Source organism: Ctenopharyngodon idella, chromosome 24, assembly GCF_019924925.1.
Source record: "Ctenopharyngodon idella isolate HZGC_01 chromosome 24, HZGC01, whole genome shotgun sequence".
NCBI lineage: Eukaryota > Metazoa > Chordata > Actinopteri > Cypriniformes > Xenocyprididae > Ctenopharyngodon > Ctenopharyngodon idella.
Window position 1 is genome coordinate 21,436,441 of NC_067243.1, and position 22,907 is coordinate 21,459,347.

The 22,907-nt window shown below is 36.1% G+C and overlaps 1 protein-coding gene across 2 annotated transcripts in view; it reads left to right on the plus strand.

Moving 5' to 3' along the window:
* hrasa (HRas proto-oncogene, GTPase a) overlaps positions 1-22,907 on the plus strand; it is a 32,157-nt gene that overhangs the window by 5,436 nt on the left and 3,814 nt on the right. For both annotated transcript variants that reach the window (XM_051884407.1, XM_051884406.1), the window contains exons 2-4: positions 14,157-14,298; positions 15,850-16,028; positions 19,507-19,666. In XM_051884407.1, coding sequence (XP_051740367.1) covers positions 14,188-14,298; positions 15,850-16,028; positions 19,507-19,666 — 450 coding nt within the window. In that variant the 5' untranslated portion in view covers positions 14,157-14,187. The remainder of the gene's footprint in view (positions 1-14,156; positions 14,299-15,849; positions 16,029-19,506; positions 19,667-22,907) is intronic.

Here is a 22,907-nt window from a genome sequence, read left to right on the forward strand (position 1 = left end):
CATTGGAAAACACTGCGTCATGATCGTGACATGATTGGATTTCAGAAGTCCTATAGCTTTAGCCAAGCAGCATGTCAATGTCACTCCGTGATCTACGCATTGTCTTACGTTGTGTTTGGGCTTGTCCGAGACCACCTAAAGATATGTGATCTACTATGGTTTACTGTTTTGCGAAGTTACAAACCAAAACGTTGCGCAAAAGCATCATGTGTATACTGTTTACATATACGTCGTCTGCGATTTTTCATACAAATACTTGGTATAGTTTGGTCTCTAACTGAATCAAATATGCTTGTTGTATTCTGCTAGTTAAGACCTTTTCAACGATATATGACAGTCTATCTGTTCTGTAGGCTACTGTGATTTTACAGATCACATTTTAATGTAAAGAAGTTATTTTTTCACACTATAAAAAATAGAGCACTTCTAATATGCCAGCAAAGTTAAAAGCACTTGTTTAGTGATGGTCATATTCCCTATATTCACAAGCCAAGCTTCTAAGCTTTACAACAACACTTATTTTGTGTTGGTTAAGCAAGTGGTTGTTAAGTAATGTACAACCCGAATTCCGGAAATGTTGGGACGTTTTTTAAATTTGAATAAAATGAAAACTAAAAGACTTTCAAATCACATGAGCCAATATTTAATTCACAATAGAACATAGATAACATAACATAAATGTTTAAACTGAGAAATTTTACAATTTTATGCACAAAATGAGCTCATTTCAAATTTGATGCCTGCTACAGGTCTCAAAATAGTTGGGTCTCCCTCCTCTTTAGCCCGGAGCACACGGCGTCAGTGATTTCCAACAAGAATGTCAAATTTGGACTCGTCTGACCATTGAACACTTTTCCACTTTAAAACAGTCCATTTTAAATGAGCCTTGGCCCACAGGACATGACGGCGCTTCTGGACCATGTTCACATATGGCTTCCTTTTTGCATGATAGAGCTTTAGTTGGCATCTGCAGATGGCACGGCGGATTGTGTTTTCCGACAGTGGTTTCCAGAAGTATTCCTGGGCCCATTTAGTAATGTCATTGACACAATCATGCCGATGAGTGATGCAGTGTCATCTGAGGGCTCGAAGACCACGGGCATCCAATAAAGGTCTTCGGCCTGGTCCCTTACGCACAGAGATTTCTCCAGTTTCTCTGAATCTTTTGATGATGTTATGCACTGTAGATGATGAAATTTGCAAATCCTTTGCGAATTGTTTTTAAAGTATTCCACAATCTTTTTATGCACTCTTTCACAGCTCTGCCCATCTTTACTTCTGAGAAACTCTGCCTCTCTAAGACATCCCTTTTATAGCTTATCATGTTACAGACCTGATATCTATTAACTTAATTAGTTGCTAGATGTTCTCCCAGCTGAATATTTTCAAAATGCCTTGCTTTTCAGACGTTTGTTGCCCCCGTGCCAACTTTTTTTGAGACCTGTAGCAGGCATCAAATTTGAAATGAGCTCATGTAGTGGATAAAAGTGTAAAATTTCTGTTTAAACATCTATGTTCTAATGTGAATAAAATATTGACTCATGTGATTTGAAAGTCTTTGTTTTCATTTTATTCAAATTTAAAAAACATCCCAAAATTTCTGGAATTTGGGTTGTAATAACGTGATAGTTAGGGTTAGGCTAAAAACCTGAAATTGTAAAATATAAATTTATAAAAACTTAAATGGAAATGAGGTATATTGCCTTGCCAACTGACTGAAATAAAATAAGTTTAAGTTGAAGAAATACATTTTTTACAGAAACACCGAAACCAAAGTTTTTATTTAAGCTGTATTTAAATTTGGGTAATAGAATTGTTCAGTGTTCATTTTCACAATTGATAAACCAGTTGTAGTAAAGTTCTTCACCAACGAGCCCTGAACAAATTTTACATGTTGCTAAAGAATTTTACCAAATGCCAAATGTAAAATGTATGTATATAAAATAAAAAAAAATATCACGGTGAAGTGCGTCCACACTGCTGACCTATTTACCTGTATATTTTATCCACGTTGTGTGCTAAAAATAGATGCTGATACAGTAAGAACGCATCATCGGAGAAATTCTATCTGTTTTGGTCTTTGATTTCTGCCCTCCAACTTTTGACTACGGTTGGAAAGTAACCACCACCTATAAACAGCCTAGAAACCACCAAGAAGACTCTAGAAACTTCATAGTAATGTCCTGAAAACATATTAAAGACGTTATTTCACCACTGGGCACCCATCATGCAAGTGTTGTCTCTGGTTTAGATGGTTTATTCCCAAACAGTACAGGACTACAGGGGCTCATTAGGACCCTTTTGAAGCCCCATGACACTTTGGCACTAATTATGAATCTTAGAAAGAACGATATAGAGATAGCACTGGGAAGAACCCAATGGGATGTATAGTTTAGTCTCTACTGATCTCTTCATCCCAAACAACAGGTTGCTCTGACAGAAGGTCCTAATCAAACTTTCATTGCCCTCTGTATGTGTGTATAATTCATTCACTTCTTCCCTCGCTGTGCCCTAGTTTAGTTAAAGGGGTTATTCAAATGATGGCCTAAATTTGGGCATACTTTGCTCAGCCTTGTTAAATTGAAACCGAAAGTGTCACTCATTTCTGGTTTTGCGCAACTACATTATGAACATCAGCAACACATAATACAAAATTTTCCTTAGAATGACAAATTAACTTAAACTTAACTTGGTAAAGCAAAATTTCTAGTGAAATTCTAGGATTTTTAAATGCGAATTATGACATGACTTTCTTAATATCGAATGTTCTGCATCTTACTGCATGCAATTCACCAGTGCACATTATTTTAATGGAAAAACTTTTTTTCATAATCTTTCATCAAAATGTGATCAGTTTTCCACCCCTGAAACATCCTTTCTTGTGATGTAACCAACAGCATGAGGGCGTGGCAAAATAATATTAACCAATAATATTCTACTTTTTTTGCAATGCAGTCAAATCCTGATTTCCTGAAGTCCTGCCCAACATTATTTCCACACTATAAACCCTAATCCTTAAAATAATTAATTGGTTTGAGTAGGACAAACTTAAATTAAATTAGTTCCGTCAAATCAGCTTTTATTAGTATTTAGTAGTGGTTCAACGGATCACAAAACTCACGGTTCGGATCATACCATGGTTATTAAGTCACGGATCGGATCATTTTTCGGATCAGTACAAAAAAAAAAAATTGGGGGGTGGGGGGTTACTTTGCATTTATTACTTACCACAGCAGAAACTACTAGCCTAACTAATACATTATTAAAGGCAAGTGAACAGACTGTAAAAAGAACAAATACTGTACATCAATTACAAGCATAGATAAATACAACATAAAGTTACAAATAAATATAAGGTCTAACTGTAGTATAAATTTTTGTGTACAGAAATGTAATAATTAAATGTAAAATGACACTGGTCACTGTATAAATTTAATATAGATTAATCTTTGTTAAAGCTGTGTTTTGTTGTTTGATTTACATGACAGACAACAGCAGGTATTTATAGGTTGCTGTCACTTTAAGAGTAAGACCCCATGCACGCACACATCAGATAGATACACATCTGAATTCTCACCTCGTTCACTTAAGACATAACCGAATGTGTTTATGAGAATACTTGCCGAGAGGGGTATTTTGACTGACATAATACGTGTATGTGTCCATCCAAGTGCATTGAGGACGCGAAAGAGAAATCAATTTGGAGTTCGCAAGCTATCTGAAACGCGCCTCTCTCTCTCTGTGTGCGCGCGAGCCTTGTATGTATGTGCGTCTGTGTGCACCGATAACAGCGTGGTGTGCGATAGCCTACCGAATTAAATCCTCTTTTGCCTCTTCTAGCGCTGGAATGGTTTTATATCTATTTAATGTGAAAACTAGCAAGACAGAACACGTGCAAATGATAACCTTTTACTCTATTGTGGTTAAACTTGCAATTGATCCATGAATCACATGCGTGCTGAACTGTGGGGCTTGGTCCGTACGGATCACCACTAGTAATCACGGATCACCACTTAACCACTAGTATTTAGCACTTTCTTTTTCTTTCAAGTTCACAGAACTGATATATTTTTAAGTAAACTGAACTGTTTCATTGTTTTGAGTTTTATGAATGTATTTCTTTTAATTTAGACAAACTTAAGTTTAACTGAAACTGGGCTGGGATTTCTATTTCCCAGCATGCTTTGTCCATGGCACTCGAAAGGGAGAGTAAATGCTAAAATTAAAGGGTTAGTTCACTCAAAAATGAAAATTCTGTCATTAATTACTCACCCTCATGTCGTTCCACACCCGTAAGACCTTCGTTCATCTTCAGAACACAAATTAAGATATTTTTGATAAAATCCGATGGCTCAGTGAGGCCTCCAGTGACAACAAGATAATTATCACTTTCAATGCCCAGGAAGGTACTAAAGACATATTTAAAACAGTTCATGTGACTACAGTGGTTTAACCTTAATGTTATGAAGTGACAAGAATACTTTTTGTGCGCCAAAATAATGACTTTATTCAAAAAATTTTACTGATGGGCGATTTCAAAACACTGCTTCGTGAAGCTTCAGAGCTTTACGAATCTTTTGTTTCAAATCAGTGGTTCGAAGCATGTATCAAACTGCCAAAGTCACGTGATTTCAGTAAACAAGGTTTAAGTGTTTCGAAATTTCAATGGTTCACATGACTTTGGCAGTTTGATACACGCTCCGAACCACTGATTCGAAACAAAAGATTCGTAAAGCTTCGAAGCTTCATGAAGCAGTGTTTGAAATCGCCCATCACTAAATATTGTTGAATAAAGTCGTTATTTCGTTTTTTTGGCGCACAAAATGTATTCTCGTCACTTCATAACATAAAGGTTGAACCATTGCAGTCACTTGAACTGTTTTAAACATGTCTTTAGTAGCTTTCTGGGCATTTGAAAGTGTTAATTATCTTGCTGGCAATGGAGGCCTCACTGAGCCATCGGATTTTATCAAAAATATCTTAATTTGTGTTCCGAAGATGAACGTCTTACGGGTGTGGAACGACATGAGGGTGAGTAATTAATGACAGAATTTTCATTTTTGGGTTAACTAACCCTTTAAGTGTTTATGTTTTGTGTGTGTGTGTGTGTGTGTGTGTGTGTGTGTGTGTGTGTGTGTGCGCAAGATTAATGTTAAGTGGGAGATTTAGTAGTGATTACTGTTTTGTTATGCTAATTTAGAAGAGTTTCTGTTAGGCTAATGTGGGTTTTTGGAGAATTACTGTACCATCATATGACAAGTGGTGCATGCGGTTTGGTTTGAGAGCAAGTATGTTAAATGCTTTATATTGCTGTACTTATTCAACAAGTGCTATACCATACTATTGTTAACATGTTAGCAAATGAGCAAGTTAGCATTTTCTGAATTAGCTTGTTATAGCTAGCTAAGTTTACACTAATAAAAATGTTTACATTGAGGTTACATGATAATTTTAAGTTAAATGTATGAATTAGTGTACTTAAACATTTCAAGTTAAGAACAATTAAAATGTATGAGTAAAAAATAAAAACCTGCCAGTTCTGTTTACTTAAACTTTGAATTTTTTAACTCAAAATTTTTTTTGAGTTTTGCCAACTTATTCAGGTTTACAGTGTAGTTTAATGTTCTGTTTCTCTCAAAAATATAGGCCTATTTCATTATGAAAGATAAATGTGACACGAATCCGGTTTCATGTAGCTCAGATAAATTTTCCTCATGTAAAAAAAAAAAGGTTACTGTTCTATGCAATGTCATGATTTATAGCCAAACAATATTAAATGTATAGTTCAGACAAAACCGAAAAATGCTGCCATCATTTACACACCCTCATGTCATTCTGAACCCAACTTACTTTCTTCTTTAGAAGAAGAATAGTGTACGTACATTCATGTACTTGCATTTTTCGAGCTTAAGTAACGTATCTACTTGCTATTACCTTTCTAAGTGATCGGACTTGTGCAATTTGGTGGATGATAAAACAGGCAAAAAGTCCCATAGATTTGCATTGAACTCCATATATAGAGCACAGATTATCATACAGCCTTAAAGGAACACTCCACTTTTTTTTTTTAAATAATCTAATTTTCCAACTCCCTTAGAGTTAAACAGTTGAGTTTTACCGTTTTCGAATCCATTCAGCCAATCTCCGGGTCTGGCGGTAGCACTTTTAGCATAGCTTAGCATAGTTCATTGAATCTGATTAGACCGTTAGCATCTCGCTCAAAAATGACCAAAGAGTTTCGATATTTTTCCTATTTAAAACTTGACTCTTCTGTAGTTACATCGTGTACTAAGACCGATGGAAAATTAAAAGTTGCGATTTTCTAGGCCGATATGGCTAGGAACTATACTCTCATTCCGGCGTAATAATCAAGGAACTTTGCTGTCGTACCATGGGTGCAGCAGGAGCAATGATATTACGCAGCGCCTGTGACCCCCTGCTTGCAAAGGGAGCATGCCTTGCAACTCATTGGTCATTTTTGAGCGAGATGCTAACGGTCTAATCAGATTCAATGATCTATGCTAAGCTATGCTAAAAGTGCTACCGCCAGACCCGGAGATCGGCTGAATGGATTCGAAAACGGTAAAACTCAACTGTTTAACTCTAGGGGAGTTGGAAAATAAGCATATTTTCAAAAAAAGTGGAGTGTTCCTTTAAGGGTGGGCTCAGTAAGCAATCTCATATCAATGTAAATATTGTAAATGTATAAAAATGTATTTTATTCTTTCTTCTATTACATTTACCCTGATGTTTTGCTTTCAAGGGTTTAAGGAAGTAATACATAGTGGCATCATGTATGAACTCGCTGCCCTTTAATAGCTCAATTGTGTGTGTCTGAGCGTGTGCCAGGGAGTGTGTGTGTGTGCGCGTGTGGAGTTACTCATTAATCGTTTAGCACTTTAGTGTTTCTCACAGATGCACTGTGCTGGACGCTCATAAGTTGCAGTCACCATAGTACCAAGAAACTTTGTATTTTCATTAATCATTAATGCTGCAGACCCACCTCTGGTGATCTTGAGTTGCACTTACAGCCCCAATGATGACTAATAATAAAACTCCACACCCTGGGACTAATATAGTCTGCCTGGTGATGTGCTGCCATGGATGGCTGATTGGCTGTGACTACGGTTGTGTCTTAAAGTGAGCCTTTTACTGCGTTATGTGATACAGTATGTAGCAGGGGCAATGAAAAGCAAGTTGACCACAATAAAGAAATGCAATTAAAAAAAAAAAAAAAGTTTCTTAAATGTGCACACTGTATTTATATTGAGCTTGCAATTAGATTCAATTTTGATTAAATTCGATTATTTTGGATATATATATAAGAAACAGTACATGGCAAATTTTCAAGGAAAAAAAAAATCTCTCAACTAATGCTGTAAACTATACATGGGAATCAGTTCTACATTACTATAATATTTAAGGTTAAAATTAACTGATTTGTATACAAACACTTAAATTAGTGGAAGTTAAGGAAGTTTTTATAATAATAATAAAGTTAAAATACTACCTTTACAATTATGTAATTATATTTCTACTCCAATTAGTTTTTTGAAATACATTATTTAAATGGTGGCTGTTATAAAAACTTGACGGATTTATTCAAACATGCATTAAATATTGAAGAACATTATAAATTATAACGAATGTGTAATATGGTGCATATTTAGCAAAATGCTATTCTCTAAAGTTCAGTTTTATAGCTGAATAATGAGTTTATGGTCACTGAATATGGTTTCTGAGGTAAATGAGACGTTACGTGACATTGCTTACAAGCTGTATTGACGTCTTTCGCGTTTGAAACACTGATTGAGCTATTCCATGAGACAGGATACGGATTTCGGTAAGTTGTACTGTATCTTTGAACATACCTTTGGGTATTCATTCATGTTTATTTCGCGCTGTAACTGGTATTGAAGCGGAGGAGATGATCAGTTCACGCGCGCTTCGCGTTGCCGCCTCTCTTGATCTGAGGCTACAGCTATCTGTCACGCCACATCAAGCAGCGCCAAAACTGTTATTTTTTGAATTTCGTAATAAAATGGACAGAATTTGAAATCTGAGACTTTGTTTCATATCAAAAGTAACAAAGCACAAAGCTTATTGCATTTATTAGATGGGAAGAGCGCTACAATGTTGTATTCATTCATCAACTAAAAACAGACTAGACTAATCGATTCTTGGGATTTAAGAATCGATATCGGTTCGTAAAAATGAGAATCGATTAAAATCGAGAAATCGATTTTTTTTTTACCCAGCCCTAATAATTCGTATTGATATTTCTTTTCGAAAAAACACAACTGTTTGTTATTAGTATTTAAACAATATTTTTCACTAAATGAAAGTTTTGGGGTGCGAACAACACGTGACAGTGTGTCAAGTTTCTTAAAATTTCTTTTATAGCAAGGCAAGGTAAAATGACATATGATGTACAGTAACTCTCCAAAACATAGCCTAATATAGATGAATTATTAACTAACACTATTTGTAAAAATAATAGTAATAATACTTTTTGCCTTGAAAAAAACTGATTTAAAAATAATTTGACCATTTAATTACTTCAGGTTGTAAAATGGCATGTGGCACAAGCCCTGTAATACACATGATGATATTTGCAAAAATACTTTTTTTTTTTTTTTTTTTTTTTTTTTTATCTTGAAAAATATATTTTAAAACATTTTGAGAATAAGGAATATATGTTACTTATTACTTAGTTACAATGAATTGATAGCAGAACATTATTGAAAGTGTTTATGGTGTTATGAATCATTGTCACATTGTCAGTATAGCATCATGCATGTAAATATAGTTCCCCCCAAAATAAAAATTCTGTCATCATTTACTCACCCTTGTGTAATTCCGAACCTGTATGACTTTCTTTTCTTCTGTGGAACGTGTGTGTGTGTGTGTGTGTGTGTGTGTGTGTGTTTTGTGTGTATATATGTGTATGTGTGTGTGTGTGTGTGTATATATATATATATATATATATATATTATACAGGTGCTGGTCATATAATTAGAATATCATCAAAAAGTTGATTTATTTCACTAATTCCATTCAAAAAGTGAAACTTGTATATTATATTCATTCATTACACACAGACTGATATATTTCAAATGTTTATTTCTTTTAATTTTGATGATTATAACTGACAACTAAGGAAAATCCCAAATTCAGTATCTCAGAAAATTAGAATATTACTTAAGACCAATACAAAGAAAGGATTTTTAGAAATCTTGGCCAACTGAAAAGTATGAACATGAAAAGTATGAGCATGTACAGCACTCAATACTTAGTTATGGCTCCTTTTGCCTGAATTACTGCAGCAATGCAGCGTGGCATGGAGTCGATCAGTCTGTGGCACTGCTCAGGTGTTATAAGAGCCCAGGTTGCTCTGATAGTGGCCTTCAGCTCTTCTGCATTGTTGGGTCTGGCATATCGCATCTTCCTCTTCACAATACCCCATAGATTGTCTATGGGGTTAAGGTCAGGCGAGTTTGCTGGCCAATTAAGAACAGGGATACCATGGTCTTTAAACCAGGTACTGGTAGCTTTGGCACTGTGTGCAGGTGCCAAGTCCTGTTGGAAAATGAAATCTGCATCTCCATAAAGTTGGTCAGCAGCAGGAAGCATGAAGTGCTCTAAAACTTCCTGGTATACGGCTGCGTTGACCTTGGACCTCAGAAAACAGTGGACCAACACCAGCAGATGACATGGCACCCCAAACCATCACTGACTGTGGAAACTTTACACTGGACCTCAAGCAACGTGGATTGTGTGCCTCTCCTCTCTTCCTCCAGACTCTGGGACCCTGATTTCCAAAGGAAATGCAAAATTTACTTTCATCAGAGAACATAACTTTGGACCACTCAGCAGCAGTCCAGTCCTTTTTGTCTTTAGCCCAGGCGAGACGCTTCTGACGCTGTCTGTTGTTCAAGAGTGGCTTGACACAAGGAATGAAACCCATGTCTTGCATACGTCTGTGCGTAGTGGTTCTTGAAGCACTGACTCCAGCTGCAGTCCACTCTTTGTGAATCTCCCCCACATTTTTGAATGGGTTTTGTTTCACAATCCTCTCCAGGGTGCGGTTATCCCTATTGCTTGTACACTTTTTTCTACCACATCTTTTCCTTCCCTTCGCCTCTCTATTAATGTGCTTGGACACAGAGCTCTGTGAACAGCCAGCTTCTTTTGCAATGACATTTTGTGTCTTGCCCTCCTTGTGCAAGGTGTCAATGGTCGTCTTTTGGACAACTGTCAAGTCAGCAGTCTTCCCCATGATTGTGTAGCCTACAGAACTAGACTGAGAGACCATTTAAAGGCCTTTGCAGGTGTTTTGAGTTAATTAGCTGATTAGAGTGTGGCACCAGGTGTCTTCAATATTGAACCTTTTCACAATATTCTAATTTTCTGAGATACTGAATTTGGGATTTTCCTTAGTTGTCAGTTATAATCATCAAAATTAAAAGAAATAAACATTTGAAATATTTCAGTCTGTGTGTAATGAATGAATATAATATACAAGTTTCACTTTTTGAATGGAATTAGTGAAATAAATCAACTTTTTGATGATATTCTAATTATATGACCAGCACCTGTATATATATATGGGTTGTTGACATGACATGGCATTTTCACTGTCACACATGACAAAAATGAATATAATTAGTATTGTCATCATTTAAAATGCAGTAAATGGTTAAACATTTCTTTGTTGTACATGGTCCTGTTGTTAAAAAAAAACTGCTTTTGTTATTAGATTTTTTAAATTTTTGAGACAAATCTCAAAATTATCCTATGGTGTGACTGTCTCAAGCATGGTTCAATAAATTACAACTTTTATAAAATAAAAAGAAAAGCATAAAAATGTTAATAAATACCTCAGGCATAATTTTACAACTGTCTGTTTTAGTAAATGGCAATCCTTTTTTTCATCCATATATTTCTAAAAGCGTACGATCTTGATACATTTTGTCACTGAAAATGATGTCCTCTGGTGTGATGCCATATCCTGATATTAAATCAGGCATTTCCACGGACAAATTTAATTATTTGAAGGACCCTGTTTAAGGTCATGTTACTGAAGCCCCTTGTGAAGCTCATGACATGTGCACATGGTTAGTTTTTGTCTCAGAATTGTTCAAATATTTAACTTTTTTGGAACCACTATAAAAGTAAGTTTTGTTGTCCTTTGGTGTGACACCCCTAAATTTTATTTTTTTTTTAAATTAAAAATGTATGTTAAACTACATCATCATGGAAAATTATGCAAATGTGTCTTGCTAACTGCTAATGACAGGTTAGCTATGAATAGCAAGGTCATTAACTGACTCAAAAGGCTGAAACATCCTATGGTGTGACAGATAATGTCCCTGTACCGTCACACCGGAGGACAAAGATGTCCATCATCGAATCTGTCTGTGATTACATGAAGAAACAGATGAAACTGAGACAGACTAAATCCAGAAGAACTGTGGTCGTGTCTTTAAGACGCTTGAAGAAACTACCTGAAAAATGATGCCCAAATGTACCTGGACAAAAGCTGTTTTAAATGCAAAGGGTGGTTACACCAAATATTGATTTTGTATTTAGTTAATAGAAGTTAATTGATAAATAAAATCTATTTATGACAGTATTTTTGAAAGCATCCTCACTTAACACTTCTCACAGTACTCTAGGTTTGCAAGAAGGTTTCTTCAAGCGTCTTGGAGACACGGCCACAGTTCTTCTGGATTTAGTCTGTCTCAGTTTCATCTGTTTCTTCATGTAATCACAGACGGATTTGATGATGATGAGAACAGATCTCCGTGTGGAGCACCAGCTGTTGTCAGACTGCTTGTGTATTCAAAAATATCACTGGATTATTAAACTTAATGGCAAAATGAATGTTTGGAAATGTGAACTGATATTTCCTACCGACACACTACAGTAAAAGATATAAATAACTGGCTTAAAACCTTTTTTAGGGGGTGAAAATACTGACGTGCCTAAGACTTTTGCACAGTACTGTATATATAGTTTGGACCCCATTGACTTTTTATCTTCATATCTTCTTTTTTGAACCTCATAGTCAGGACAACAGCATCAACCACCCAAAACCAGCAACAACCATGATGACATTCAGAGTTAGAAATGTTGTTTTAGACCATGTTGAAACTTGAAATGAAACCCACAAAATTATCAGTTATCAGATAAAAGCTCTGTGCACTGCAAGCTTGGGTCTTATTTCAAGTGCCAGAGTGCTTGTCATATTTCATAGTTTATCTCCTTTGCATTTCTGTGAGAGTTTGTTTGCTGAATGCTAAACAGAGGAAGGATGGGAGAGTATTCCATATTTCTTTAGGATAAATTCTTGGTTATGGATTACCACACTCCTTAAGGCAGTGACACACCAAGCTGACAGTTGGACAATGTCATGTTCCCTCTCACTTAATACTATATAAATTTAAATGGGATGAAAAATATTAAATGCACTGCATGTTAGCTTGCTTATTGAGCCCAAGAAGAGCATGATCTATTTAGGTCAACATGTTATAGTAAGAAGAAACTATACTTCTAACCACAGGTCGAGAGCTGTAGATTCAGCCACACACAATTGCGATGCTGTTTGCAAATGTTTGATGGAACTGTGGTTTTGAAAAACCCAAATTGTTGAACTATGTTGGTAACAACAGAATTTGCGAACATAGTTGGCTAACAATGCTTTTGGGAAACGCACCCCAGATTGGATGTTCAGCTTATCGAACCAGTCTATAAGATGAAAAACGGAAGTGACGAAAGCATGCGAATTACGAAATACTGCTTTGTATCTGCAGTCCTAGCTCCTCCAGTTTCCCTTACTGAATTACTGAGTCTCGAACCCGTGACCTTCGGGTTACAAGTCAGACTCCCTAACCATTAGGCCACAACTGTCACAACTTTCACCTGCTGCTATGGAGATTTTTTTCTTTTTTTCCTCTCATGCAGGTGTAGAACGTACATGCTAGTTGGCCGTTGACTGTAGTGTTTGTGGTGTGTACAAGTGCAACTTTGACATGAGGTAACAGCACAGCCCTTTGATGTCGGTTTGGTGGGCCTGGGCCTTAACATAGATGAATAGCTAAAGAAACAGGCATGGTGCAACATCATGTAATAATTTACAGACTTGAGTTGTAATTTAAATTTTAAGTCAAATAGTCAAAGATTTGGAAATGGTACAATAAGACTTTGGACTTCTTTTATGCTAATTTCAACAAAGCACTGCTTCGCCATTAAACATTACATCCTATGAATCCTATACTAACCATATCTTAAAGGATTAGTTCACTTTGAAATGAAAATTAGCCCACGCTTTACTCACCTTCAAGCCATCCTAGGTGTATATGACTTTCTTCTTTCTGATGAACACAATCGAGAAATATTAATAAATATGCTGACACATCCGAGCTTTATAATGGCAGTGATAGGAATCAATGAGTATGAGCTGAAGAAAGTGTCTTCATCCACATCCATCCACCATAAACATGTGCTCCACACGGCTCCGGGGGGTTAATAAAGGCCTTCTGAAGTTAAGTGATGCGTTTGTGTAAAAAAAATATATCCATATTTAACAATTTATGAAGTAAAATATCTAGCTTCCGCCAGACCGCCTTCCATATTCAACGTACAAGGAAAGTGTAAAACTCTTGCAGTTCTCAAAGCTTACGCTACGTCCTACGCCTTCCCTATTCAACTTATGGAAAAAGTGTAACTGACACGACGCCAGTTTACACTTCATAACTTGTTAAATATGGATATTTTTTTTTTACACAAACGCATCGCTTCGCTTCAGAAGGCCTTTATTAACCCCCTGGAGCCATGTGGAGCACATATTTATGGTGGATGGATGTGGATGGAGACACTTTCTTCAGCTCATACTCGTTGATCCCACTCACTGCCATTATAAACCTCGGATGCGTCAGGATATTTATTAATATTTCTCAGATTATGTTCATCAGAAAGAAGAAAGTCATATACATCTAGGATGGCTTGAGGGTGAGTAAAACTCATTTCAAAGTGAACTAATCCTTTAAGACCTGAAAAGGATCTTCGTTGTGTCTTTAAGAACTGAAACATCACTGAGCATGGAAGCAGTGGGAGGTTTGTTTGTATTGATTGTGTTGCTGGTTTCTCCTCAGGTGTGGTGAGTGGTTGAAGAGGTGTGAAGGAATGACTGAATATAAACTGGTGGTGGTGGGTGCTGGAGGCGTGGGCAAGAGCGCTCTCACCATCCAACTCATCCAGAACCACTTTGTGGATGAATACGACCCTACTATAGAGGTAACGTGTGCATATTCAGTGATCTCAGCTAGTGATATACAGTATCATATACATAAATGATATATATGCTAAGCATGCTGATACGCATAATCGAAAATCATCAGGTTGTTGTGACTAATATCAGTACATAATCAATAATTTACCTATTTGTGTTTTTACCCCATCAGCTAAAGCTGTTAGATAATTCAGCTAATTCATTAATGCTATACTATGTAACTTTTTTATTAATGAGAGAGTGCAAAAATAATCCATCTTCCAAACCGTGTCTTTACTTTACCCAGATACACTTTGATAAACCATAATGATTTATATTTTAGAGCTGACGGGATGAATTTCATGGGAAATTGCATACATAATCATTAGCCTGTGTGTGTCTCTGATCTGTGTATAGAGTAGTGTTGTCAAAAGTACCGACTTCGTTACCAAGTCGGTACTGAAATTTTAAAAATGTGATGATATCAGCATTTCCCCCTAGCATTTTGAGCGCTGTTGAGTGGATTCTTTGAAAACAGGCATCTATCAGCGGATCCCTAATATATCAGATATAGCGGATACACTGATAGATGCCTGCTTTCAAATGCTCCCGTGTGTATCTGTGCAAGCACTCGGTGAAGAGCGCCAAAGATGTCTATTTACAACATGTTTTTGAAGCGCTGATCATTGTAGCCAGTCAGACATATCTGTTGAGCACATGAACACAATGGCCAATCAGAGGTGTTTAAGAATACTTTGTTTAATTTTAATTTTAGTTAAAGTTTTAGTAATTTTATGTGCTTTTGTCATTTTTAATAGTTTTTGTATATTTTTGTATAGCGTTTTCTTCAGTTTTTGTAATTTTATTATTTCCACTTAAACTTATTTATTTCTTATTTTCATTTAAGTTTTTCATCAAATATTTACATATTTAGCTTTATTTCAAATACCAAAAACATTTTAGTTTTAGTTAACAATAACAAATTAATCTCTTGTACTGTACGTTATGCTTTATTATATAGGCCAATGGTCTGTCTGTTCGCTAGATATCACATCAGCATTGGGCGACCACTACAGTCTGGCCCCACCATTCACACACGCTCTCTTTTTTTTCTCTGCACAGTCAGTGTCAAATAAACCCCAGGAGTTTCCCCTCGGCCCACATTTACTCCCAGCATGAGGGATGTGTGTGTGTACGTGCTTCTACATGTCCGTCTTTCTCTCTTTCTGTTCTGTTTTCCCGCCACACCCATCTCTGGACAAAACAATGTCCTTTTTATGGCTGAAATTGCTGTGTGCTGCTAACACACATGAGCACAGAGTGCGTTATGTGACTGACAGGACACATCTTTACAGTCCGTTTGGTGTTTCAGTCCTTATAGTTTTGTCCTAATTTTTTTCCTGGGCACATTTTTAGAAAAGACATTTAAAGACTTCAAATCAAGTTCATGGCTGTTCATGGCTGTTCATGGCAACAACTAAAGCTTATTGGCTATTGAGTAAGAAAAAATCTTATTGGTCTTATTGATGAAAGTAAACTTGAGTTTGGTGTTGATTTGGCTGGGCGTCTTTGTGCAGGACTCCTACAGGAAGCAGGTGGTGATTGACGGGGAGACATGTCTACTGGACATCTTGGACACTGCAGGTCAGGAGGAGTACAGCGCCATGAGGGACCAGTACATGAGGACAGGCGAGGGATTCCTTTGTGTCTTTGCCATCAATAACACCAAGTCCTTTGAGGACATTCACCAATACAGGTGTGTGTGTGTGTGTGTGTGTGTGTGTGTGTGTGTGTGTGTGTTTGTTAAATTTTATGTTGAGAAAAATAGCAGAAGAAACTTTGTGTGGAGAAAAATGAAGAAATTGTATTTAAAGGGATAGTTCACCCAAAAATGAAAACGATTCCATAATTTACTCACCCTCAAGCCATCCTAGATGTATATAGCCACGTTTCCACAGAAGGAACTTTCCTCAGGAACTAGGGACTTTGGGGTGGTACTCGTTGTGTTTCTACCGCAGGAACTAGGGTCTAAATGAAGTTTAGGGTAAAAATTTCCCCCTCAGAAAGCCCCTGCTCACGAGGTAGTACTTTTTCAAAGTTCAGGAACTTTTGGGGGGTGGGACTTGGGTGCTGAACATGCTGATTGGTTGTCTCCACACAGCATTTTATATCAACCACCATTTTTTAAAAGTTTGTTGCGGTGTGTGCAGTAAGAGTTGTTTGCTATTCGAATCAACAATGGAGTTTAAAAAATACAATGAACCGACGATGTAATTCAGGCTTTATTAAGCTTATATGCGGACGACGAAATCCAGCGGGAACTGGAGAGTCACGCGCAGTCCTACGTCACTGGATTAATTTGCCTGATCTTTGCGGGACTTTAGACCGTGAAAAAAAAAAAAAAAAAGTTCCTGGGGAAAAAAGTTCCTAGGACAAATTGTTCTGGGTAATTTTGGTGGAAACGTGACTTACGATTTTCTTCTTTCAGTCAAACACAATCGGAGTTATATTAAAAATATTCTGGTTCTTCCAAGCTTTATAATGAGAGTGAAGGGGGTGTGAGATTTTGAAGGCCAAAAAAAGCACATCCATCCATCATAAAATTAATCCATATGGCTAATAAAGGCCTTCTGAAGCAAAGCAATGGGCTTTTGTAAGGAAAATATCCATATTTATAACTTTATAGACTATAATCACTACCTTCCGGTAACGTCCGGAAGAGATTTGAGTTCGGGCGTATGACGTAGGATGTAGGAGTAGTGTAAGCTTAGATGAGAGTAGATGCCTCTTGTGGTTCAAACAAATAGAGCTGGGCAACAAACTCAAGCTCCTCCTACATTTCTCTTGAAAAATTATCGTTTTAGACTTCTAACTTGTGACCGGTGTTTTGTTTTGCTTTATTCTCTGCACTTCCGCGTTTGTCAATACGTCATGCGTCAGGTCAAAGTTCACTCTTCGGAATCGACTCGAGTGCGGAAGCCAGTAATTCTAGTTTATAAGTTATAAATATGGATATTTGTCATACAAAAATGCATCACTTTACTTCAGAAGGCCTTTATTAACCCATAATGGATTACTTTTATGAAGGATGGATGTGCTTTTTTTGGGCTTCAAAATCTCGGTTACCATTCACTCCCATTATAAAGCTTGGAAAAGCCAGAATATTGATTCTGATTTTGTGATTGTGTCTGAAAGAAGAAAGTCAAATACACCTAGGATGGCTTGAGGGTGAGTAAATTATGGCATAATTTTCATTTTTGGGTGAACTAACCCTTTAATTTATGTGATTATATAATTTATCTTTTCATTTTGTATATGTATATAATTTAAATTATAATTAATATAATTAATAATTTATTTATCTTTTTTTATTTTGATTTTTGGTGTGAAAACTAACCAGAGATATTTAAAAAAGCTGATGTGTAAAACTGCAATCACACAAAGTAACATCGTGCCCCTGATGTGAGACAATCAACCCTGTGACCTCCGTAATCACGTTAGCATTGCTTCTGATTCACCTCTTATGGTTATTTATCAACTTGTTTGACGTCACAACAGAAACGTAACATGGATTACACCGTCGGATCCTTAAATTGGATCTTTGACTGAGGATCCGTTGCAAAATATTCAGTAGTTGCACTTGAAAGGACAGCAGAAAGTGAGATGGAGTATTATAGTGCAGTGCCAGTGAAATCGATCCCAACTCAATTAGAATAAAGGAGAGACAGAGAGCGAGAGAGCTTTCAAGGGCATGAAAGGAGAAAGGAAAAGGAGGATAACTGGATTATATCAATCAGTTTGTTGTTTGTGGGTAATGGGATCTAGATAATGGATGTTTAATATATGAAGTACAGTACAACATGGGGAATAGTAATGCACTGTTTAATATCAGCCTCGGGTGGCAGTTGTGTACAATATTCAGTTTGCATTTTAGTTTATTCACATTTGGCTTGGAAACATGTAGGTTATTCTAAGCATGTTAGTTTAATTTATCTGTATATTATATTGCTGTCTAATGCCTAGATTTACATTTCACGTTACATTAATGCAGTTATCAGACAATTTTAATAAGTGACTTAAATTTGACCAGTTTATGCATTTCTTGGCATTGATCTTGGCGTTGCTAGCACCATACTCTATAGCAAGACAGCAAACTAACCATCATGAAACTGCATAATGCACAGAAGACTCGACTCAGAATTGATTTTAATAGAGTTTGATGTTAGCATGTTGCTATGCTAACAGCACAATACCGAAGTCCCTTGTGGCGCTCTTTTTTTTTTTTTTTTTTTAATGCCTTTTTTTCCCCTATCACATATTTTAGTAATCATCATAAATTAGGTATCATTCGTAAGCTTAAAAAAAAATCATTTTGATATCAGATATTGCGCTACTAAGGAAACTGTACTTTAAAACCTTTTAGCAGGCTCCTTCCCCTAGCTGGTGGTGTCATGTTTCATATTACAACATTTATTTAAACTATTTTATAATCAGTTTTTTTCTAATCTTGACAAAACACATCGTCGGAAAGATCTGAGAGTCAGGGTTCCATATTTGCTGAATGTTTTGTGATAGAAGTGATATTGTGACAGAAATTTATTAATTTGTGGCAGGAGACTGCATCAAAAAAAAAAAAATTAGTTGAATGTGGGTGTCACGCGGTGGCTGTTTTTTGTATAGCGCCTAAACAAAATCATGTAGGGTCTTCCATTTTTGTGATATCAACTTCAAATTTGGAACACAACTTGGTTAGACATATGGCTTTGACTTTATAGTCAAAATTATTTTGTAAAATATTATTATTATTAAAATATTTTTTACTCAAAAACTAATGTATGTAAGGTCAGATAAATAAGGCCTATGATCGATCAGTTTTAAAAAGAATTATAAAACCTGTCCTAATTGAAAGAAAACAAGTTGACAAAAAGATTAAATCCAATATTTGGTGATGATGTAGCATAATGAGAGATTTATAAGCAATTTTTTGTAGGCTGGTCATTTTTGACCGGGAACATCACAAGTGTTACAATGTGGGGAAAAAATTACAAACATTACATAAATTACATAAAATTTTAGTCCAATGCAATAACATTAACTAGCATTTTTGGGTACGGGAAAATCCTCTCAAACACAACATGAGGGTTAAGTCGAGTTTCTCCCACATTTTGTTTACAATCAAATGTCTACCCACAGTCTCATTGTATTTGACCATGACATTTTGTCTTCACGCACAGGGAACAAATCAAACGGGTAAAGGACTCCGATGACGTGCCCATGGTGCTGGTGGGTAACAAATGTGACCTCCCGGCTCGGACGGTGGACACACGGCAAGCACAGGAGCTCGCCCGCAGTTACGGGATCCCTTTCATCGAGACCTCAGCCAAAACCAGACAAGTGAGTCAGATGGAGAGGCGAAAGGATTAGTCAGAATGTGTCTTAATGTCAAATTTCTATAGTTTTGTTTTTGTTTTTTGGTTTGTTGTGTTTTTGTTTTGTTAAGGTCCTTAAAAAATATGACGTACTTTCTGTCTTAAAACACAAAAGAGATCATTTGAAGAATTGTCAAGTTGCTCTTTTCCATACAGTGACCGTATAGCTGTCAAGCTATAAACAATATTCATATAAGTAGTCCATACAATTTTTCCAAGTCTTCTGAAGTCATGCAACAGCTTTGTGTAATGAAGACACCAAAATTGAAGTTGTACATCTTCACCTCAACTAGTGTTGTTAGAGATATTAATATTTCGATATGCATCGATACTGAAATATCTGAAACGGTTACAATACTCCTTTTCTGCAGTATCGATACACCGATACCAGCTGGGCGTTCTTGCTCTCTCATCTCTCTGGCGGCGAACTGACACGCACTCACTTGTCTCATTCACTCCAGTTGAATAGTGCTTGTATTGCACATAATTTTAGTCATTCCCGCAGGTTTCGCGCTCAAACCAAAAGTGTGTGCACCACTGATCTATATATGTGGCACGCACATAAAGCCGCCTCTCAAACAGCTTGCGAGTACCAAATTGACTTATTTTTTGTGGCGAATTGCGCTTAAACGGTCAAATACATACAAAATTATGTCAAAATCCCCTTTTTGGTGACTATTCAGGTGAGCACAGTCAATTTTGGAATGTAAATAAAGAAAACTCATGTTGTGTAACAGTATATTGGATCCGTGCATAAGCTCTTAAAGTGACAGCAGCATAATAAACCAGCTGCAAAAGACAGAGAAAATCACTTACTGCTCTTGACTGAATACTTTTTATAAATTAACCCCTTAAGCCCTGAGGGTTTTTTTTTTTTTTTTTTTTTTTTTTTTAAAGAGTTTTTTTTTTCTTTTCTGAGTGACACACAAAAAAGTAAAGACTCGTAACTCCAAAACTATAACAAGGAGACTCAAAAGGTTGGTATCGTTTGAAAGGAAACTTTTTAAATTATTTATATAATATGAACTATTATATAAAAATTAATTAAATTTGGATATTCTCATGCTGAGAAACTGCTGATAAAGCCAAAAAATAAATTTTTTTACATATATTTCATATTTGACATGCAATAACTCAGAGAGGAAATAAGGTAGGAGGACAGTTCTCTTTTGGTGATCCTCTATATGTGAGCTGGATCTGGATTAAATTTGGTGGTGATCGCATAAACAAATTAAAGAGTTACAGCATTTGGAACCAAGGTAGCCTTTTTGTTTATCCATTGGCGCCCCCTGATGGGCATTTTTAAAATGGAGTAACTCGTGATCGACTTATTGGGTTATACTGATCTTGGACTCAATTGGGAGAATCCACTGTAAGTCTACAATCTATGCATGTTTCATGAAGTTATAAGTGGAAATGCCAAGTGATAGCTACATTTTAGTTTTAGTTAGCATCTGTGCGCCTGTGGGGTTTTATGTGTCGTAAATGCGTGAGCAATATTTCGTGATCGGCTTATTGAATTATGCTGATAAATTAGACTCGTTTTAATCGTGAGAATCTGCTGTAAATAATGTTGTCCAATTTTCCACAATCGGGGCATGTTTCTTGAAGTTACGAGCCAAAATGTGACATCAGTGCTGCATAGGTTTATTATTTACATATGGGTCTTGTGGGGCTTCACATAGAAAAACTCACTCATGTTTAGTCAAAGCCCAAAACAATTATACTCATTGTATTCTACTCCGTGAGACCTTTCAAATGACATATAACACATGATTATCTATGCTATTGACACATTGGAGTACATAATACAAAAAATAAATTATGAATTTTTTACAATTATTCTTCAGCAAATAACTCAGCAGTACTTTGGAGTTAATCAAATTGGCTACATTCATTGTAACGTTCAGACTCTAAGCTTTCAAATGACACCTATTTTGTGATGATCTAGGCAGGAGTTTTGAAAAGTATGATTATTAATTTTTTTATAGCTAGGTGGCGCCCGCGGTCGATACACTCTGTTTTAGAGAGATGACTCAGCACTTGTTAAGAGTTGAACAAAATGTTTGGATGCATTAAAAAGCTGAGTTTCTAAGCTTTAAAATGATACCTATTTTGTGTTATTCCTGTCAGTAGTTGCTTAGTAATTTGATTATGAATTATGATTTGATTAGGGGTTAACTGTAAGCATTAGTCTGTATTTAATTTTTACAATGAAAACAATCCAGTGATATTTTACATTTGATTACTTTCATTTTTGTAGTATTTCTTACACGAATACTACAGTTAGACCCACCTAAAAAACTGAAAGCAATGTTTATTTCATTTGTCTCTTTATTCTATTGTATTTATTTGTGTTATCATTTGCAATTTCTTTATTTGTTCTTACTGTATTTTATTACTGACTGTTTACTTGTCTTTTTTTGTAAATGTAGTTCAGCGATTCAAATAAAGCCTTCCTGTGCTGCGTGTAAGCTATTACAACAAAATTATCCGATAACAAAATATCTGTATGGCAGTATATATGGCAGTTTTCCCCCCGTGGTATCGAAAATAGTATCGAATATCAATATTTTTCAAAGTATTGTATCAAAGTTGGACAAGTTTAAAGTTTATGTATATGTATTTTATTTCAGTTAACATTTATTTTATTTCAAGTAACATTTTTATATAGTTTTAGTTTAATATAATAACACTGCCTCAAAATAGGGAAAAAAAACCCACTACTTTTGGTGCTTTTTGAAGATCCAATTTGTAGCTTTTATTTATTTTTGATGGATCTGTATTTTCGCTTCTGAATCTAGAATTAGTCTCAAGGGTTTTATGGTTCTGGGAGATTCTTTGGATTTACAGTATTTAATGCTGTAATTCTCCTCATGGCCACCTACATACACTCAGCACACACACACACACACACACACACACACACAGGGTGTGTTGTATAACACTGCAGGGAATGACTCACTGCCACTTTGTGTTATGCCCATCTGACGAGAACTGCAAGGAAAAGAGCAAGAAAGACCACACTTTTATCACCACATTACTCTAGAGTGTCACTGTTTCATTACTAGTTGCAGGTTTCATGTAGTTATTCAGGTCTAGTCATTATTTTGGTTATTATGGTTGTGTTTCTGACTAATCACTGCTTTTGAAATCTCTTGATAGCATCAGCATTGAGGGTTGGCTTTTCTCATCTTAAGTGTGGT